Source organism: Teleopsis dalmanni, chromosome 1, assembly GCF_002237135.1.
Source record: "Teleopsis dalmanni isolate 2A chromosome 1, ASM223713v2, whole genome shotgun sequence".
Classification (NCBI taxonomy): Eukaryota; Metazoa; Arthropoda; class Insecta; order Diptera; family Diopsidae; genus Teleopsis; species Teleopsis dalmanni.
Window position 1 is genome coordinate 132,924,002 of NC_051846.1, and position 20,080 is coordinate 132,944,081.

Here is a 20,080-nt window from a genome sequence, read left to right on the forward strand (position 1 = left end):
TGTCTTCATAACAAATAAAATGTACAAATTTAAATGTACTTTGTGACAGTTGACTCTGAATGATGGTGGCCTAAATAACTTCAAAATAAGAGTATCAAACTTTAAGCCAGTGTTACTCAGTCGCTGATACACGCGATTAGGACAGCTGGCCTGTAAAATATTGAATTTTTGGCTTTAACGATATTATTTGTTTGGAAAATATTGGTACTACTCTTTGCATCGGTTGCTTTTAATATTTTATTTGTAAAATACATTGAGTATTTTTTTTATTTACAGCATGTCCTAAGTCGAGAATCACTACTCTAATTTATGCGACTTTTGCAAACATTTTGTTGTTGAAGTCAAGATAAGTCCTTTGATTTATTGCTTACTTGATCCTTTTTTCTTGCAAACGGGTAAACTTTCACTAAAGTTTTTAGTGGCAATGGTTAGTTGATGTTGAGTAAGTCCGAGACAAAGTTAATTAATGCTGATATATAATAGCTGATATAATTTCAGATATTTTACGCAAAAAAATGCAGCGGGTCAAGTTAATTTAACGCGAAAGAATTTTGAGAATATCTAAACGAGGTCCTTCATTTGGTGAGGGAATTTCAATTTTTTTTTTATGATCGAATTATCGTTTTTTACAACAGCTCTAAATATTTCGGAACAATATCCACTTTGGCATAAAAGCTCGTGGTAAATAGTCAAACTGATCATTTATGTTATTTACTGAAATTATTTTATAATTATCTTTGGATATTTTAAGGATCTATTTATCAACATCCTACAACGATTATTTACCATAATTCAATTAATTCGAAAAATTGCTCAAATAAAAACGCTTCATCAACTTGCACGTTCTCCGCTATTGTAAAATATGTAAACAAAGTACTGTAATCAAAATATTTTCACATCTGATGTTAGCTGTCAAAATGTAACTCGCACATTTTTTTTGGACTAATTAATTAAATATGTGCAGTGCAAAAAATCTTATTTGGTTTAGCATCAACTTAGCCTAACTCGCACACTTCCCTCAATTAAAGCACAAAAATAAATAAATGAAAGACTCACACAGACTCTCACAACTGCCAAAAGAGTTTCCATTCGCATCGCATGAGATGTATTTCTTTCCATAAAAATTATTCCTTTTGCAGCTGAGTACATATCTGGAGTATTCAAGTCTTCGATGTTCGGTTTAAATTCCTCTTTTTTTTTTAAATGTACTTGACTTAATTTTATTTGATATTTTTCTTCTCCGCAATTTTTAAATTAAGTTTGTTAATTAGAAGTTAGTTTTTAAATTAACTTATAATTCTTATCATTCGCATTTTAAAATAAAACTCGAAAAAAAATAATTAAATTTGCTTTATATATTTTTCAAAAAAAATTATTATTATATGCCTTTATAGAATATAAAAAAGTTACATGGTATCATAGCGAAATAAACTGATGAATACTCCATGTCCGTATATATAAACATACTCGAACTAATAACCATCATGATTTAAAGACAATAGTATATATTGGAATCAGTAATATGCAATAACCAAAGCTAAAAGGAAGGCTACAAGCGTGTATCTAGCCTTATTTAAAGATATCATTAAAATTATGAGATAATTTGAGTTATACTCGTACAAGTTCTCGTACATCAAAAATGCTGTCTGATCTATAAATCTTTATTGCTTTCCAAATCAATCATTAATGCTAATACATAGCATTAAGAGCATCAAATATTTTAACAATATACATATACACTACTTTTACTTTCTATTTATTGAGTTCCAGTTTTGTTACAGGTAAGTATGTACATACGAGTATGTTACATATGTATATATGTTAAAATTAAGTTTGTGGAAAGGCAGAATATGATCTACAAGAAAAAAACATTTTATTTATAAATTCATTGTAATACTTTTACTGAAAATGATTTATTTTTTGGAAACGTTAAACTTTTTTAACGTTTCCAAAATTAGATGATTGCCTATTGACCATCACAACAGTCTTTTCTGTTTTTGAATAATGACATGAGAGCTTCGTTACATTTTTCGAACTTCTTTTGCTTAGCTAAAACAAAAGGAATAAAACTTTCTTCAAGTGAAATTGAGACAAATACAATGATGTTTGAAGTTATGGAGATCTGAATTATTTATGTATATTAGTTCATAATGTTTTTTAAGCCTTACAATGTTCTTGCTTAAAATTTGGGTTGAAAGTAGTTCAAATCTCACTTTTACTGAATACCATAATTATCGCAAATAGTTGAAATTATTTTGGGTGACCTTGTTATATTGCATAATATTTCAAACAACGAACAACACAAAATAAAAAAGAAGATAATTACTTTGTATAAAAACAACGCAAGAAGATTAAATTATTAAATTCAACCACGCACCGAATTATAACAAGAAAAGGTTAAGTGATTGTTAGTAGCTGGTGATAGTAAGAGTAGTTTGGGCAGCTACCAAACTACATACTATCAATACATGCGTGTATAAGTTTTTTCATATATGTTAAGCGATTGAGCAAACATGTAAAATTCGTTTACTTGAGTTGATGACGCAGTTTCACTAGTTAAATCTAATTAAATATAATGACATTTTAGTCAAATTTTACAAGGCACTGTAAGTGGAAATAATTTACTCATAAACACTTAGTTTCACAAAAAGGAAACCTGACAGTGAGAAAGTATGTATAAGCGTTAAGCTGAAACTACTAGTAAAGCTTAAGATTTGCATTATTAAGAAAATGGAATGAAATTATTGCTATGGGATTTGAATTTTACATTTGTCATAGCGTAAATTTGAGTGAATTGAGAGATTGTAAGTGAGCTTTGTGTGTAAAAGAAACAAGACGGCAAGTATGCAAAAGCGTTTGAAGCATATTTCGTTAAATCCACGAAGCAATGCTAAATAATCACAACCTTTCTTGTAAAGTGTATATAAAAGCGCTTGCATTCCACTAAACAACACAAAGGTTTTGACATTGGTTTAGGGCACCTGTGGAAGCAGCTTAAAAGGATAAAAATAAATTGTCACATAAAATGAATCTATTTGTAAGTTATTTTGGCATCATTTCGAAATTTCAAATAATGATTTGTTTGAATTAAAGATTTTACTGTGCATATCCTTATGTCCCGCACCAATTTGGACTGCATCAAAAACTGTTATTAAAACTACTGATAAAAATGTACAGAAGAATAAAACTGTTGATCAAAAGAATAAACGTGAAGCAGCAGCTCCCAGTAAAAATAATTACCATGGGCCTTCACACAAATACTTACCTCCGAGCTCTGTAGGTGGATATGATCTATACAGTACTCAGCATAGTAACTCAGTTGGGGCGGAAGGTAATGATATCACTACTGATGTCGGTGGGAGGCATTATGATGGAAATGTTAAAACATATATTGTAGAACATATAAGAGAAGCAGGTGGTGTCAGTGGAAACGTTGAAGGTAGTTATTATTATGGTAGTTCGGACTCACATGGTTCACTAATGGGTGGTACAGCAGCATTGGTTGATACTAGTTTCGGTGGTTATGGACATAATTTAGCTCAAGGTAATCAACACGGTCAGAGTGGACAAAAATTTCAATCATTTGTAATACCAGTACAAAATCTGAATACTGTCCAGGGAAGTATTCTCAATAACGTAGGCACTAGCCATGCTGGCAAAGGTGGTTTTGGTAGTGTCGATCATTCGCATGGTAATGATATAACCAGACATTATTCGTTTGATGATAGTTTACATACACATGGTGAGTTGGCAAGACATTTCTCACAACAACCTGTCAGCAACTATAAAAATTCAATCAGTATCGACAGTTCTACCAGATTTGGTCATGTAGATGACATTGGAGCCGGATTTATTCACTCTGCCAATAATTTAGTTGCCGGTATATCTAATAATTTTGGAGGCGAACACTCTATAGGCAGTTACAAGCCGAACATTATTCATAATGCACAAAATTCCCCCGCGGATCTTTCATCCAAATCCAAATATTACGACCGTGCAAACTTTTACTCTACCACTTTATTAAAAGATGAAACGCCAATATATGCATTGGGTCATAAAGGTCTTGGTCATTTCAGTTACATATCAAGTAAGCCACAAGGGCTTAACACAAATTTCATTGGTTCAACACACTCAAGAAGAAGTTTTAATGGACATTCGAAAGCATTATTTAATCCAACTGCATATGTAGGCCTCACTTTTAAAGGTAGCAATGATTACAATTTAATCTCAAGTAGTTATAGGCCGCAAATATTAAGTTATGCAATACCTCAATCTTCTGGGTACGACTACCAGGCACCAACAAATGAATATACTTTACCAACAGACTCAGCAAAAACAGTTTCATCCATACATAAACCTGAATCTTCATACATTCGTCCAACAGCACCAGAAACTAGCTATCGCCAATCCACCAGCTTCTATAATCCATTGTATCATTATTAGCTATTCGTCGAAGAAAGAACAATGTTAATAATTTATTATTTATGTTATTCCCAAAGTTATTTTAATTTATATATCCAAAATAAATCTATTACTATATAATACTGGTTTATTCTGTGTTTAATTTTGGTTTTTGTAATTAAACATTTATCTATTCATAATCTTGATAATTGGTACATAATAATGTATATCTACTACGCAAAAGTAATCTTTTCATATGAATGCGTTGTATCTGTTAAATCTTTTCAATATAAGCTTAAATATTGAAAATATCAATTTTTAAATCATCAACTAATTATTCTGATTGTGTACGAATCAAAACGTACGAATATTATATATTTTTAGTCAAAAAATTTAGTGGATTATACTTAAGTCCAATATCGATCAAATCCGTTCAGAGATCAATTTTGCTCTTGCATGTTAATATGAGAAATGCTGAAAAAAGTTGTCAGAGAAAGATATGTTTTTAAAATAATTTTTTGTTTGATTAACAATAAAATTTGTTCTTTACATCCTTAAACTGTAACTCAGGTTTTACAATAGGTGCTTTCGGTGGCTCGCGGGTATGGCGAAAAACTACAAGAACTGAACTACAAACATTACAACGAACTAAAAAAACATCAGAACACAATTTTTTGTTATTTATGCACATTACAATTGATTATTACACTTAAACACACGAAAAACAAATTACTCGTAAATATAGGTTTTATATATATAAAACCATCCTCGCGTGAAAATAATCACAGCTCGCTCTTTCAGTTCGGCGAGGTGATCTGTAATTTCATAGAAATAATATATAGAAATACATATAATTAAAAAAAATTAATAATACGCTTACTTTATTTATTTATTTATTAATTGTATTTATTTTGTTTTTTTAAATACTTTTTAATATTTATTTCACCATCAACCGAATTTATAAAATAAATTAAATTCGAAAATAGTAAAAAGAGAGTGCAAATAAAATTAGGAATCCATAATGACTACCACATGCCAGATGAGACAGCAAAAATGCAAAACGGAAAAATGAACAAAAGATCACAAAAACCACACGCTACATAAAAGTTCGATTGGGTATTTAAGATGCGCAGTTTTCTTATGCAGTCGACTTGAAATATAATTTCTAAGACACATACACCTCAGAATAGCAAGTTTAATTGAGCACTTGGTGCACAAAGGAAAAATCGCTAGGAAATAATTCAATATAACGAATTATTAAATACAAAGAATTAGTTCCCTAGTAAGAAATATCTAAGCGAAGGAATACTTTTTATAGTAGAAATACTCAAACTAAAGAATACTTACATTGAATCATCAAGACACGATAGGTGTTATTACATCATCAAGACACGATAGGTGTTATTACATCGACTGTGTCAGAAGTAATTCCTTGTAATAAGCAAAACAGATACAAACGAAGGAATACTTACATTGAATTACAAAGATACAACAGGTTATATCTAGAGTAATTCCTTATAGTATATAAATTACATTCTATAACCAATATATCTCTAACCGAATTATCTTAACCTTTATGTGCTCGGTAGTCTACATTTGTAGCATTTTGTGCGAAAAAGTCTTATAAAAACGAATTTTGCACAACGACAGGGTGCGAGATTTTTAGTAGTTTCCTAAAAATCAATTTTAAGTTAATTTTAAACTTAACAGCATCAAAACAATAATTTATTTAAGCCCTAGACCCAACTTTTCAAAATGATCACCTCCTGGCCGGTAGTCTACATTTGTAGTCACCATATAATTTATATGAAAATTCATATTAAATACCTATGTAACTCAATATTTTTATTCTCTGTTTACTTGTACATACTTGTGCTGCGTATTTGTACTTATTTGCATGATTTTATGGTTTAGATCGCAACAGTAGGAGGATTAGGAAGCGCAGTTCATACTGCTGTAATCAATTTTCTGCTTATGCTCAATCTGATTACAAGGTAATGCTTTCGATCCGCTTTCGATTGGTTAATTTGGTAATGAAATAATTTATTTGAAACATAGAGCAGTAAAATAAAATAAGAATATTGGAAAATATGATTGAACGTGCTTCAACTCGGCCAATATGAGTTGTTAAACAGTACGTGTGTTTGCAGGTTTTCCTTTTTTGGAAGTGGCTTATAAAAAAAGAATGCCGACAATATATTGACAAATTACTGAGCGAGATTGATGAGGAGGAAGAGGAGCACTAGTTTTTAGCGATGAATGGTTTGATGATCATGTACCACTTGACCATTATACAAGTTCCAGCTCAAGCAATGTTTTTGTTGGTGCTGTAAGTGTTGCGATTGGTTTCTATTCTAAAGAATCTGACGCCGAGAATGAAATGATACTTGGTGAAGAAGGTGATTCAGAAATATGAGCAAGAATAAGGTATATTATTCGAAATAAATTTTGATTATGTGATGAATGTCAAAGAGACATCGGTCGTTATGCAGCATCTTGATACGTTTGTGTCAAGAGATAATACTGTCTGGTTCAAAACTATACCTAATCAATACCGTATTCGTATTCGAATCAATACCGTATTCGATACTTGAATAAATTTTGAGAGGAACAAACTGAAAAGCCAGGAAAACTACGCGAATATTTGCAGTTGGTGCATAAAAACCAGTGTGTGACGTACAAACAGTCACATATTCTTTGGGTGAATGTTGTTCCTCAAAAGCTACTTAAAACCTTTTTTACCCAAATTTTGTATAATAATAAATATGTACAATTGTCTATAAAAGTAAAATAATCTGCCTAAAAGTGTTTTTGGTCTAGATTTCTTCATAACATACTTGCTTGCTACACATGTAGACTTCCGACCGGCAACGTAGGAAAAATATCCCGAGCACATAAAGGTTAAATAAACCATAAGTACAAGAACTTGAAGAAAGACCTCCTGAAGACATTCAAACAAGCTTATACTGAGATTTCCTGAAACATATCTCGATTCTTTTAAATACATTGTAAATATTTTCTTTGTTTTTATATATATTCTTTTAAATTGTAAAATTTGAAATAATTATACTTTATAATAAAGTATAAATAAAAATTAAGAAAAGAACCACGATTTTGAAAAACGACTACCTATAATTGCTAAGGGAGACATGGTTGTAATCTGTCAAGTGTTATGTTTTGGCAAATAGCAAATCTTGCAAATGTGCACATAATGCAAGCAAATTATAATACACTTTATATAAAAATAATTAATATAAATTGAAAACTAAAACGAATGCAGAATTAAAAGGAATGGTAAAAATTTTAGAAATTTCAAAATAAAACATCAAATTTATGAACTTTTTACATATTATTTTTGACATATGATTGCAATATTCGTTGAAATTTCCAATGAAAGCTCACATTAGTTCACTTATTGCGTTGGTAACATTATTTTCTTTATTGGCCGCGGTGTGTGGCCTAGATAGAGAAAATGCTGTTGTTGTTTTGCGTACATTTCGGCCAGTATAGGCCTGCAACTTGCTGTTTTCTGCCATACTTGTTAGCCACTGAAAACGCTTATATTTGTGCGAATTCTTGTTATAGTTTGTAGTTATTGTTAAAAATGTAATAATTGGTCTTATTACATATTAATTTTGTTATTAATAGTAATCATAATAGCCTAAATAGTATTTCGTTACCTTCGTATGCATTAGAAAATGCAACTACAGTTTTAGGAATTGCATAAAGTGTATATCATCTATCATATTTAAAAATTTGCTGAATCTAATTTTTTGAATAATTTAAAATTTAAAATGAATTTTGAAAAATATCTTTAATTAAGTATATATTTGCTATTATGTAAGCATAAATATTATGTTAAGTTGTGTAAAATATTAACTTATATTTTTAAATATTTTGCTATTTGCTGTCAATTTTCTAAGAACAACAGAAGAAGAGGGTACCTTATTCTAAAAAATATTTAACAACCTTGAAAATATCTTTAACATTGTGATTTAATGTTTAAAAATCTATTCCTGCTGCACGTCAAAATCGACCGATACAAGTTGATTTAAAACTGTAATTGAAACAGTGTTTTTTTTTATTATAATATGTAACTCTTTTGATTTCCTTCCGAAATTTCAGAAACTTCGAACGAATTAATTAATAAAGTTATATAGTATATAGTTGTCTAAGGATAGGTACGTATTATCCCTCTTCTAATGTGGAAAATATTATCGAAAATATTAACAAAAATCAAGATGTTAATAGAAATAAGGATAACAAGGTATATAAAAGTATTATGGTATATGTGTTCCTAAACTTTCTAACCAAATATTGATACCGAACATATATGAGAAATTGAATTATATCACACTGAGATCTGGGAATAATGCGCTATATTTCAACTTTGAAAATAAAATAAAAAAATAAAGAAATCAAACGTAGTTACCAAATCAAAAACTGATGTTGACAACTTTGCCCACATGTATAAAAGTATTACACTTCAATCAGCAGGTGCAGGATTAAATCTCCGATGGGCACATGTGTTTAAAGTTACGTACGGTACTCATGACTCTGGCCAGACCCATATGCATTTTCATGCATTTGTACGTAAATATTAAGTACTTTAATGCGTAAATATACGATGTATTTATATATTTTAAATTATTTTTAGCTTGGATTTTTGGTAATTTTTTATTTAATACACTTTTGCGGATAAAAATAGCGGGAAAATAAAAAAAATAAGATTTGTATGCAGTAACATTTTATTATTTTATTAAAATACATAATATAAATTTAACAAAAACTAATATACTAATATAATTTATAGATAAATTTATATAAAAACTAATTTATTTAATTATTTTTACAACAATTAAAACATATATATATTCAAGTTTAGAAAGTTGTTGACACACTGGATTGAAACATTTGATGCAAAAGAAACGTGTTTTGCTTGATAATTTTTCACCTTTTGAACAAATGTTGCAATTTTTCTTCTTCTCGAGTGTATCTGCCACACTAATGCCAGTAACGTCTTCATGACCGAACGTGTGCTGAACTGTTTGGTGATATGGGTATTTTGCATTCGTCTTTGAATATTTGGAAGAGCCAAGGTATTTGATAGCGTGACTAGGAAACTCCGTCTGGCATCCAATTTTGTATTTTCATCAACCTCATTGCAGATGTAAAATGCAGCCAATGCTACAACATCTATCATATTGCAGAAAAAAGGAAAAGTCCATCTTCTCGTTGGGCGTTTGGTAGCAAAATAAGACATCATTTGATCCATGCAATCAACGTCTGCTTTATTTGCTCGGAAGCGCATAGCATTGTGTTGATGTATATGGGCACCAGTATTCAATTCATTTTTATTCCATTTTTTTCCATCTTTATTATAAAAATATTCTTCACTTTTGAAGAAACTATTGTGTTTCAGGAACTTCCTCATAGTCATCTTCTCCATCAAATAGTTCATTTGGTTCGATAATTAATTAATTTTCAATATAAGATGCATCGTCCTCATTTGTTATAAAATCGCGGTCATTATCTGCTTCATCATCGAGACATTGATCTATTTTTCCATGCTCTTTTATACCTCCCTCCAATTGCATATCGTGGACCGAAGCTGCTGCTAGGCGATTATAGAATGAGGTGTCGAACTCATCACTGAGATTTTGTGTATTGTAAAATAATTCAATTTCATCACTCGTTTTTGAAAAAATAATAACTTGTTTCGAAAATGTATGCTGGAACCACCGCTGAGACTACGTTTCAAATAGAACGAAACTATAATTTGACTTCCTTTTATATAAAATTCATTCCATTACAGGCAACAGCAAAAAACATTTTTGAAGTAAACAAAATACCGTTTGCAAAAACGATTCCCACGTTGCATTTAAATTTAACAAATATATCCACAAAAGTGCACCGTTATGATATAATCAAGAATTCGCCGCATTTTGCTCGTAGTAAAATCGTGGGAAACACCTGCTTTTAGGAAGTTAGTAAGAATATTGGCATAGAATGCACAGTTCTGAAATGATTAAAATTCGCCGAATTTTCACGACATTTCACATCTACAGCGAATCGAATTAATTTTTTTTTTTAAGTATATAATTGTTGATAAATTATATTATTTTATTAAATTATTATTTAAAAAAATTATTTAAATATTAAATTAATTAATAATTAAATTAATTTATTAATTTATTAAATTGAACAAAACATCTTTCATTTGAGATTTTAATGTTTTCAAGTATATTTGGCTCCAATATATTTGCATATATTTTGATAATTATTGTTTGGTTCTCATCATTTTTTTTTGTTATTAATAAACAACATACGTTTTTCGATAGTCTAAAATGACTGTTTTAGCAAAGAAATACTAACAAAATGTGGAAAATGTGAAAAATGTCGCCATTTTTCATACAAATTGTATGTGCATCTGGCCAGACCTATGAGTACCGTATGTGATGTGTACACCAAAACATGCTTATAATTATTCTTCTGTAAGCTCTATCGATTTTTTGCAGATCTATAGTCAATAAAATTGTAGAAGGGTACCTAAAATTTCAAATCGCTAGCTAAATTAGAAATATATTTAAATTGTGTTTGAAATCAAAAAAGGTCTGACCAGACCCTTGCGCCCATCGGAGGGTTAAACAATTTACTATGAACCTTTTATAAAAAAAAAAAAATTGTGTTTATGTAGTTATATATATTTTAGATTCATTAAAATTAATATTTTCATAGTTTTTATTAACAAAAATGTTCTGTGTCGTATCGCCAAGCTTTCTTCTCTCTTTTTGTGTTGTTATTAAGTGACGTCATATTTACACACATAGATTATATTGTTGATCTGTCATACTTTGTTTGAAAGTATGAAAGTTTTTCGTTTATGTTATTTGTCCTATAAAAGAGGATGATTCTACTATTATCGCATACTATTGGGCAGTTAGTAAATAACGTCCAGTCGACTGCTGTGTCACAGGACAAGGATCTGAATGTAGATGGTGCTGTTAGGTATATCTGCAAAGACGCAACGTACTGATGCTAGCAGTACAGAAACTGATGTATCTGATGTCGAGTTATTTGATATTGATGGTGTTAGTCTCTGTTCTGGACAGTCAGGGGCTACCATTGTCAGTGTCAACATAAATGAGATCAGCTTACATGACCACAGGGGTTTTGTAAAACTGAACCCAATGCAGAAAAGAAGATTTTAGACTTATATGAGCCAAGGGCACTTTAGGGATGTGGCCCTAGACATGGTGTCTAAACTCCCACTTCGAGCACCAGTTAAAAACCCTTTATTTGACGACATAATCACGCCAGCTGGTAAGACCCCAAATAAAGTACCTCTATTCAGAGATCGAGAATGAATGAAACCTACTTTTAGCCAAGTAGCAAGTCAAGCCAAGGTTTGTTCCTCTTGACTTGGCTAAGTGTTCCCTAAACCGGGGACAAATTGCACAGCCCCAGGAAGCCATCATTGAGACCGTTATTGTGTTAGCTTTGGACGAGTTCATGGTGGTGTGCTCTAATGACCAAACGGCTGAATGGGTCCATAAAACTGCTGCTGCGATTGCAACTAATGACAAACTAGGCGTTAAAGTGGCTGGGGAGTCGGAGTTTCTGAAGACACACCTAGTGCGGGGATACTTTTCGCACAGTTGTGACTCTGGAGCAAGTGGTCCCGCAGTTAATATCTATGTCAACAGTGAACCCAAATGAGCTTCCAACCACTTTTAGAGCCGCCATGCAACAGAAACTGCATGCGACCACTAAGAACACGACTTTTGAAGAAAGTCGGCGACACTTTTAAAACAGCGCAACAAAAATGAGCACCATAAAGGTGTATAAGAATGTCTAGGCGAACCTGTACCATGCGAAGGGAGCATCGGCTACTTTGTGCAGGACTTTCGCCATAAAATGACTGGCTATAGCGTTCATCTCGGAGCCATGGACATTTGGTGGGCATGTAAGAGGCCCTAAACATCAATCGAGTAAGTTGATATGTAAACGTGACATAAAGTTATCTACAACGGTTATACTAGTAAACAAAAATGTTAACTGTATTCCAATTCCAGATTTTATCCAGAGGCATTTGGTGTCAGCCATTATTGAGGTCCCTACGGAGTGTGGAATACGAGAGATCGTGATAGTGATGGCCTATTTCTCAGGCGATGCACATGAAGCACCAACTGAAGTAGTCACAAACTTGGTAAGTCACTGCAAATCCATTAATTTATAATTTAGAATTGGTTGTGACGCCAATGCGCATCATAGGATAGTACTTTCATAAATAGAATAGGGTAGCTGCTATTACAATACTTGAGTAGTAACAACATCAGCATATTGAACCCACTTTTATTAATGTTATTAGAAGAGAGGTCCTTGACCTTATTCTTTGCAGTCAATTTATCTCCAATTATGTTGTTAATTGGAGAGTCGAGGTTTCTTTCTGACCACCAACACATTATTTATTTAATTGAAAAAAGTATTTTCAAATCTTAACAAAACCAAAGTTCACAAAAACATTAAAATAAAAATTGTGTTTTATTTTGTTACTAATACATGCAAAGCAGCTGATAGACACAGCATTTGTTTTTTCACGAAAGTAAGAATTTACAAAAATTTAAAAAAAAATTTATATATTATCATTAATTCATATATTATCATTATTAAAACCTACAAACAAACCTTTAAATAAATAAACAACTAAAAGAAATATAAGAATAACAGCTAGTGAAACTGCTGTAGAAAATAGAACTAAATTAATTAATAATAAAAACGAAAATTTAAATAACATTTTCCCAAACAATCAAAAAGACATAATTTCAAACGAAACCAAACAATATGATTTCGGGTGTTTCAAACAAAGAAGCACCTAAACCAGCACAGGTTAAATTTTTAGAACAAATTCAATAACTTCAACTGCAGCTACAGCAATTGCACAACGAAGGGCAAATTCTTCTAAAATAAGAGATCAAATCCAAACATGCTCAACAATAATAATATGATTTCGAGTGTTTCAAATAAAAAAACTACCTAAATCAGCTCAGGTTAAATTTTCAGAAGAACAAATTCACAATTCCAACTGCAGCCACAACAATTGCACAACGAAAAACAATTTATTCCAAAATAAGAGATCAAGTTAAATCATGCTCAACAATAACACCAACTCTGCTGACAACAACTGGAAAATAGTTTCTAATCGTAAAAAAGGTAAGACACCACCATTTATAAACACTGCTGCTGCTACAAATTGGCACTGATCGATACTTTTCAACATTAAATAAACGTAAACCAACAAACCAGCAAACCCTATCTTCTGCAAAAGAAAATTCACGTACAATTATTAAAAGTCAAAACTCACAGAATATGTTTGCTATATTCGCGATAATGAAGAAAATAAAGTAACTAGAAACAAAATTAAAGTGTACAAATCGCCACAAATTTTTCTATGAGAAAATATTTCAAATGAATTGGTTAAGATTTTAACTGTCATATTAGGAGAAGACAGCTTTTACGTTGCTCCTTCAAAGAAAGGAAATATTCATGAAACCAAATTACAATTATCTACTGAAGATCAATCTACGAATCTAGTATCTGCCTTGGAAAAAGAAAAAAAAAAAACAATTTTATTCTCTCACCATCAAAGGTGCGCCAGGTCTAGATATAAGGGAAATTCAATCAGATTCAGAGGTAAAAAGTTTTGTATCAAAAGTATTTATAATATCATAAATAAAGAACAACCCCTATATAAAGTAGAGTTGAATTATGATGTAAGCAAGCTTAAAAAAGGGGAGTTCATTCGATATATTCTTAACAGTATTAAAATTAGCGTTGAGCAGCATGAGCGAAGAGAACCAGTACAATGCCTAAATTGTAACAAGTATGGTCACGCTACGACCTATTGCAAGCTCAACAGTGTATGTGTCATTTGTTCAGATTTGTACTCCACGGAAAGTTGTTCAAAAAGCAAACAAGTTGAAGAGGCCAAGATTTGCTCAAACTGCAAAGAACATCACACAGTCAAATATCGCGCCGGCCCTGTCTTTCTTGCCCTGAAGCGAAAAAATAAACGTAGCCAAACATATGCAAAGTCCTATCCTTGACATAAATCTCTCACCTGAGCAATTCTCTCACTTTAATAATAATAACTATACTGTCCCAAATGACCTTCCTCAAACATCGTATACTAATATCCTGAGGGAATTTCCAGATCAGAGAAACAAAAACAATAACACATAATCAGCTCCAATGTAGCCTATATTTTCTTTTTTTATGCAAAGGATGGAAAAGTTTATGAAATGGATGCAAAGTATGGTTCAATATTAATCAGTTTTATCCAGACTACTAAGAGCATACTGAACGCATTAAAAATCTACCACTGGAACGGTAATGGTTTAAGCTACAATATTCTAGAGATCAGTCGTCACTTATATTTAAACAATATCGATTTTATGGTAATTTCAGAGACACACTTAGCACAATGCGACATTATGAACTAGAGCAAGTTTCCGAAAAACATATTCAAGCTATTATTATCTGCATACTTATTGCCCAAATGAAACTAGTGTTATCAGTCGTATATTGCTCTCCTAGATTTTGATCATTTCACATAACATAATAATGCGAAAAAAACAAATTTTCCATCGGCCTTGAATGAGCTTATTTCTGCTAGGCGTAATGCAAGATAAGGTTTGCAAAGATATCATTCAATACAAACAGTTTAATACAAAAATATCTAGAAAGCCCTGTTTCACAAAAAGAACACAATTATTCGTTATGGAAAGCTGTAAAGAAATGTTAAGTTCCAATTCAAAGGCAAGATCGTAACGAAGAAAAAATAACTACTCTGCCACTACACCTGCAGAATTTTTTTCAGTCAAATCTCCAAATCAATGACTTCCAGCCTAACATATCTATCTCAGCTGAAATAAAAAATCCTCCAATTATAGAGCTTTCGGAATTTCAAGAAGTTATACTAATATTATTCCAAAAAAAACATCAGGGCAAGACCAAATAAATGGGAAAATGATTAAAAACTTGCCAGACACAGTAATTGTCTTCATTCTCATCATTTTGAACAGCATTTTGCCTCTTGCGTATTTTCTGATGGAAAAGAATCTTTAATTGCTACATTATATCGACCAATTAGTCTACTGCCACAAATCTCGAAAATTTTCAAAAAACTTCTAAAAAAAATCCTGATTTCCTCACCGATAGAAAACTTAAGGGCAAAACCAAATCAATTTGGTTTTCGCTAAGGGCATGAAACTTTTGTACAAATCTTTAGAATTGCTAATAAAATACACTTATCTTTACATTCAAAAGAATATGGCAATAAGACAGTTTTTCTAAAGTGTGGCTTTAGAAAAACTTTGAATTGTCAAAAATAAAGTGAGGCAGTCTGTTTACGAACGTCGGCTAGTGAAGTTGTGCACGCTAGTATTGCTATTGCTTGTATGCTTTTTGTTGTATTGTAATCTACACAAATACAAATATATATCAAACTACGCTAACTCTGTGTTTATTTTTGACAAATCGGAAGTGGGACACAAATCCAAAAGCGAATTGGAAAATACGGTATAAGTGAAAACAAGAAAACAAATAAGTGCATACTCGCCGGTAGACAGAAAGTGGTCGCCAGACAGACGACAAACGGTTAAACGGTAGTAGGGAAAAAAACATGCACGTACGCATGCTTTAACGAGAATCAACGGCGTCAGGATTCTAAGGAAAAAAACGTAATAAATAACATGCACGTACGCATAATTTAACGAAATTAACGGTGCTAATATTTGAAGAAAAGTAAACAACATAGAAGAGTTGCTAAAAACTAAAAGGGGTTGTGGTAGTTTTGTTCAAACAGTCAAACGGAGCGGTTGTGTTGAATTAAACAAAGCAACAATGTTAACGAAGTTGAAGGAATTACGCATAAAAGATCTTAACGTGATCGTAAATGCAAATGGGATTCGAGTAGTGGGTAGTAAGCAAACTAAAATTGCGGAACTAGAAAAGGTGTTAGGAAGTGACGAAATCGACACTGAAGATTACGACCTAGATAAATCTGAAGAAAGCGTAAGCATGGCAAAGCAGTTTGAAGAGCTAAAAGACATAGTGATGAATTTAACCCAAACGGTGCACGCAATGACTATGCAACAGCCAGAGGAGGTCACGCAACGACAGGAAAGTTTGGCTGAGGCAGCAGTGACGGGTGTGCGGACGGAGGCAATAAGTTCACCAGTATCAACAGCAATCACAAGGGCAGATACAGTACAAGGTAACTCAATTGTTAAAGATGTTGTAGGAGTACTGCCTGAGTTTGATCCGATCAAAGGTTGCATAACATCTGAACAATTTATAACAAAAATCGAACAGCTTCAACGAGTATATTGCTGAAAAGATGAAACAATTTTGTTTGCGGCTCAGCATAAAATGAAGGGAGTAGCAAAGGAATGGCTGGATGCGCAACCAGTATTTGAAACTTGGCAGGAGTTTGTACGGGCGTTAAGCCAGGATTTTTCAAGCTTAATAAATTCGGCAGATGCGCACAGAGAGATGATGCGACGCAAGCGTAAATATAACGAAACGCTTACCGAATATTTTTATAGCATGTTAGCTATGGGACGGAGAGCGAATATGGACGAGCCATCTATAAATTCGTATATAATAAATGGGCTAAATCAACCGGAGTCTACAAGAGCATTGTTAGCAATAAATGTGCGTTCATGCTCAGAACTTCTTCAGTCGATACAAAATATGAAGTCAGCCCAAAGTGTTCCACAGCATTTTAATTTCCCAACGGCAAAGTCAGCAGACATTAACTACAATAATGAAATAGCAAAGGGACCCAAGTGCTATAATTGCAATCAGATGGGGCACATTGCAATCAAATGTACGGCTCCACAACGAAAATTACGCTGCACGAAGTGTTTAAAGATAGGCCATGAAGAAAAGAATTGCAAGACAAAAGGTTCATCAATATCACAAGTTTACGAAGAAAAAACAAACGCGTACCCTCCAATTCTGAGAAAAATTAAAATTGGGTCTTCTGAAGTGTTAGCATTTGTAGACACTGGGAGCGATAACACTTTAATTAAAGATTCTTCTGTTCCGAAAGATGTAAGTAGACAACTATCGGTGAAGAGGTTGCAATGATTTGGTGGTGCAGTTGTAGAATCACGGGAACGTATTTTAACAAAAGTCGAGTATGAGGGCAAACAGCTGTTTACATCTATTCAAGTGGTTCCTGACGAATTCCTCGTGTATCCAGTTCTCCTAGGTAGAGATGTCATCAGCCATAACAATAATCTGATAAAAACTGAAACTGAAACACAAGTAGGTGTATCAGTTAATCGACAACATTTTGATATAAGCGCTGATATCAACGGTACACAGCGCAAGCAGGTGAGTGCCTTACTAAAACAATTTGAAAGTTGTTTTGCCGAAGATCTTTCCAATATTGGCAGATGTAAGACGGCAGAAATGAAGATCGAAGCATCATTTACGAAACCGATTTTGGGCAAACGGTATCAAGTGCCTTTTTCCCAAAGAAGTACGCTACGCTCAATTCTCGATGATCTTTTAAAAAAACAACATAATTCAACGCAGTACATCACCACACGCAGCATCGGCGTTATTAGTACCCAAGGCAAACGGGGAAAATCGATTATGTATTGATTATCGTGCATTAAATGCAGTGACGGTTAAGAAACAATATCCAATGCCTATAGTGGAAGAGCAATTAGCTAAATTGGCAGGGAACAAATATTTTACCACGTTAGACATGACGTCGGGATATTATCAAATACCGATGAGTGACTACAGCAAACTATTTACAGCTTTTATGATCCCGATGGTTTGTTTGAATATAATGTTATGCCATTTGGCTTAGTCAACGCACCAATGGTATTTCAAGAGGTCGTTTCAAACATAATAAGAGGGCTTGAGAATCAGCACAAGATCATTAGCTACGTGGACGAAGTAATCATTGCATCAACTTCAGTTGACGAGGGACTAACCATATTAAAAGAATTTCTTAATGCAATGGCTTCAGCTGGCTTAACGTTACGACCGTCGAAATGTTCTTTTATGCAGACAAAAGTAAAGTTTTTGGGACACGTCATAAACAATGCTGGTATTCAGCCGGGTACAGAGAAAACACGATGTATTGATGAATATCCACAACCGAGAAACGAAACTGAAGTACGCAGATTTTTAGGTGTTACAGGATTTTTCCGTAAATTTGTTAAGCAATACAGTTTGATAGCTCAACCGTTAAGTAAATTCCTCAAGAAAAATCATCAGTTTATATGGGAAGAGGAGCAAAACAACGCTTTTAAACTTTTGAAAGCAGCCATTACATCACAGCCTGTATTGACGTTATATGATCCAACAAAATATCATGAAGTTCATACAGACGCAAGTGCAACAGGAATTGCTGCAGTACTATTTCAACGAGAGCAAGAGAGTTTAAGACCAGCGTTTTATTATAGTCGTTTGTGCAGTGATGCCGAAAATCGCTATTCAAGCCACGAACTTGAAGTACTGGCAATTACAGAAGCGCTAGAAAGATTTCGAATATACTTGCTAGGAGCAAAATTTTTAGTGGTAACAGATTGTAACGCAGTAGCTACTCTTAAAGCGTCAACAGCACTAATACCACGTGTAGCTCGTTGATGGTTAAAGCTACAGGAGTTCGATTTTGAGTGCATTCATCGCGCAGGTGAACTTATGCCACACGTAGATGGTATGAGCAGACAAGCAGTGCTTCAAACACCAGACAAGCAGTTAACAGTTGCGGATAACGTGTTAAAAATTACTCCAATTGATGAAGACTGGGTGTTCACCATGCAAAAACAAGATCCAAAAATAAAAGAAATTTGCGAAATACTCCAAGGCAAGAACGATTGTACACACTGGCCACAGGTGAAAGAAGATTATGTTATCTTAGCGAGTCGATTATATCGCAAAACGGAAAATGGAAACAAGCTTGTTATTCCACAGGCGGTTCGGTGGCGTATGCTGAAATCCAACCATTATGATGCAGGGCATTACGGAACAGAAAAAACTTTAGAACGTATGCGACGTTATTTTTGGTTTCCGCGTATGAGAAACAACGTAAAGTCTTATATAGCATCATACCCAGAATGTTGTATAAACAAAGTGAAAGGAGGAAAACCTGTAGGAGAACTGCATGTAGAAGATGTCATACCAATACCATTCAGAACAATTAATATTGATCACGTTGGACCGTTTCCAAAAAGCAAAGCAAGAAATTGCCATATCTTGGTAATTGCTTGCGCATTCTCTAAGTATACGTTTTTGACAGCAGTGCGAAATACAAAAACAACACCCGTTATAAAGGCATTGAAACAGATGTTTTCAGTATTTGGTCAACCACAGCGCATTATATCGGATAGAGGCACGTCGTTCACATCAAAAGAATTTGAAAAGTTCGTAAAACAGCACGGAGTTCAACATATTAAAACAGCGGTGCGTACTCCTCGTGCCAACGGCCAGGTGGAGAGAATTAATAAAACAATATTAAGTACTCTAAAATGTAGTACAATCAAAAACATGGAATGGGATCAACATTTATCAAAGATTCAATGGACTATAAATACGAATACCAATTCAACAACGAAATTCACTCCTAACGATTTGATTTTTAATTTTAACC

The 20,080-nt window shown here is 32.9% G+C and overlaps 2 protein-coding genes across 2 annotated transcripts; both read left to right on the forward strand.

Moving 5' to 3' along the window:
- Nucleotides 1-3,025: 3,025 nt before the first annotated feature.
- On the forward strand, nt 3,026-4,452 carry LOC119666189. The gene is made up of 2 exons (XM_038075471.1): nt 3,026-3,037; nt 3,094-4,452. Exons 1-2 carry the CDS (start codon nt 3,026-3,028, stop codon nt 4,441-4,443), a joined length of 1,362 nt encoding a protein of 453 aa, XP_037931399.1. The 3' UTR covers nt 4,444-4,452.
- An 11,853-nt stretch (nt 4,453-16,305) lies between these two features.
- LOC119666190 lies at nt 16,306-19,077 on the forward strand. Its single transcript, XM_038075472.1, has 5 exons — nt 16,306-16,785; nt 16,828-17,520; nt 17,623-17,927; nt 18,010-18,177; nt 18,240-19,077. The coding sequence occupies exons 1-5, from the start codon at nt 16,306-16,308 to the stop codon at nt 19,075-19,077; spliced, it is 2,484 nt and encodes an 827-aa protein (XP_037931400.1).
- The last annotated feature ends 1,003 nt before the right edge of the window (nt 19,078-20,080 follow it).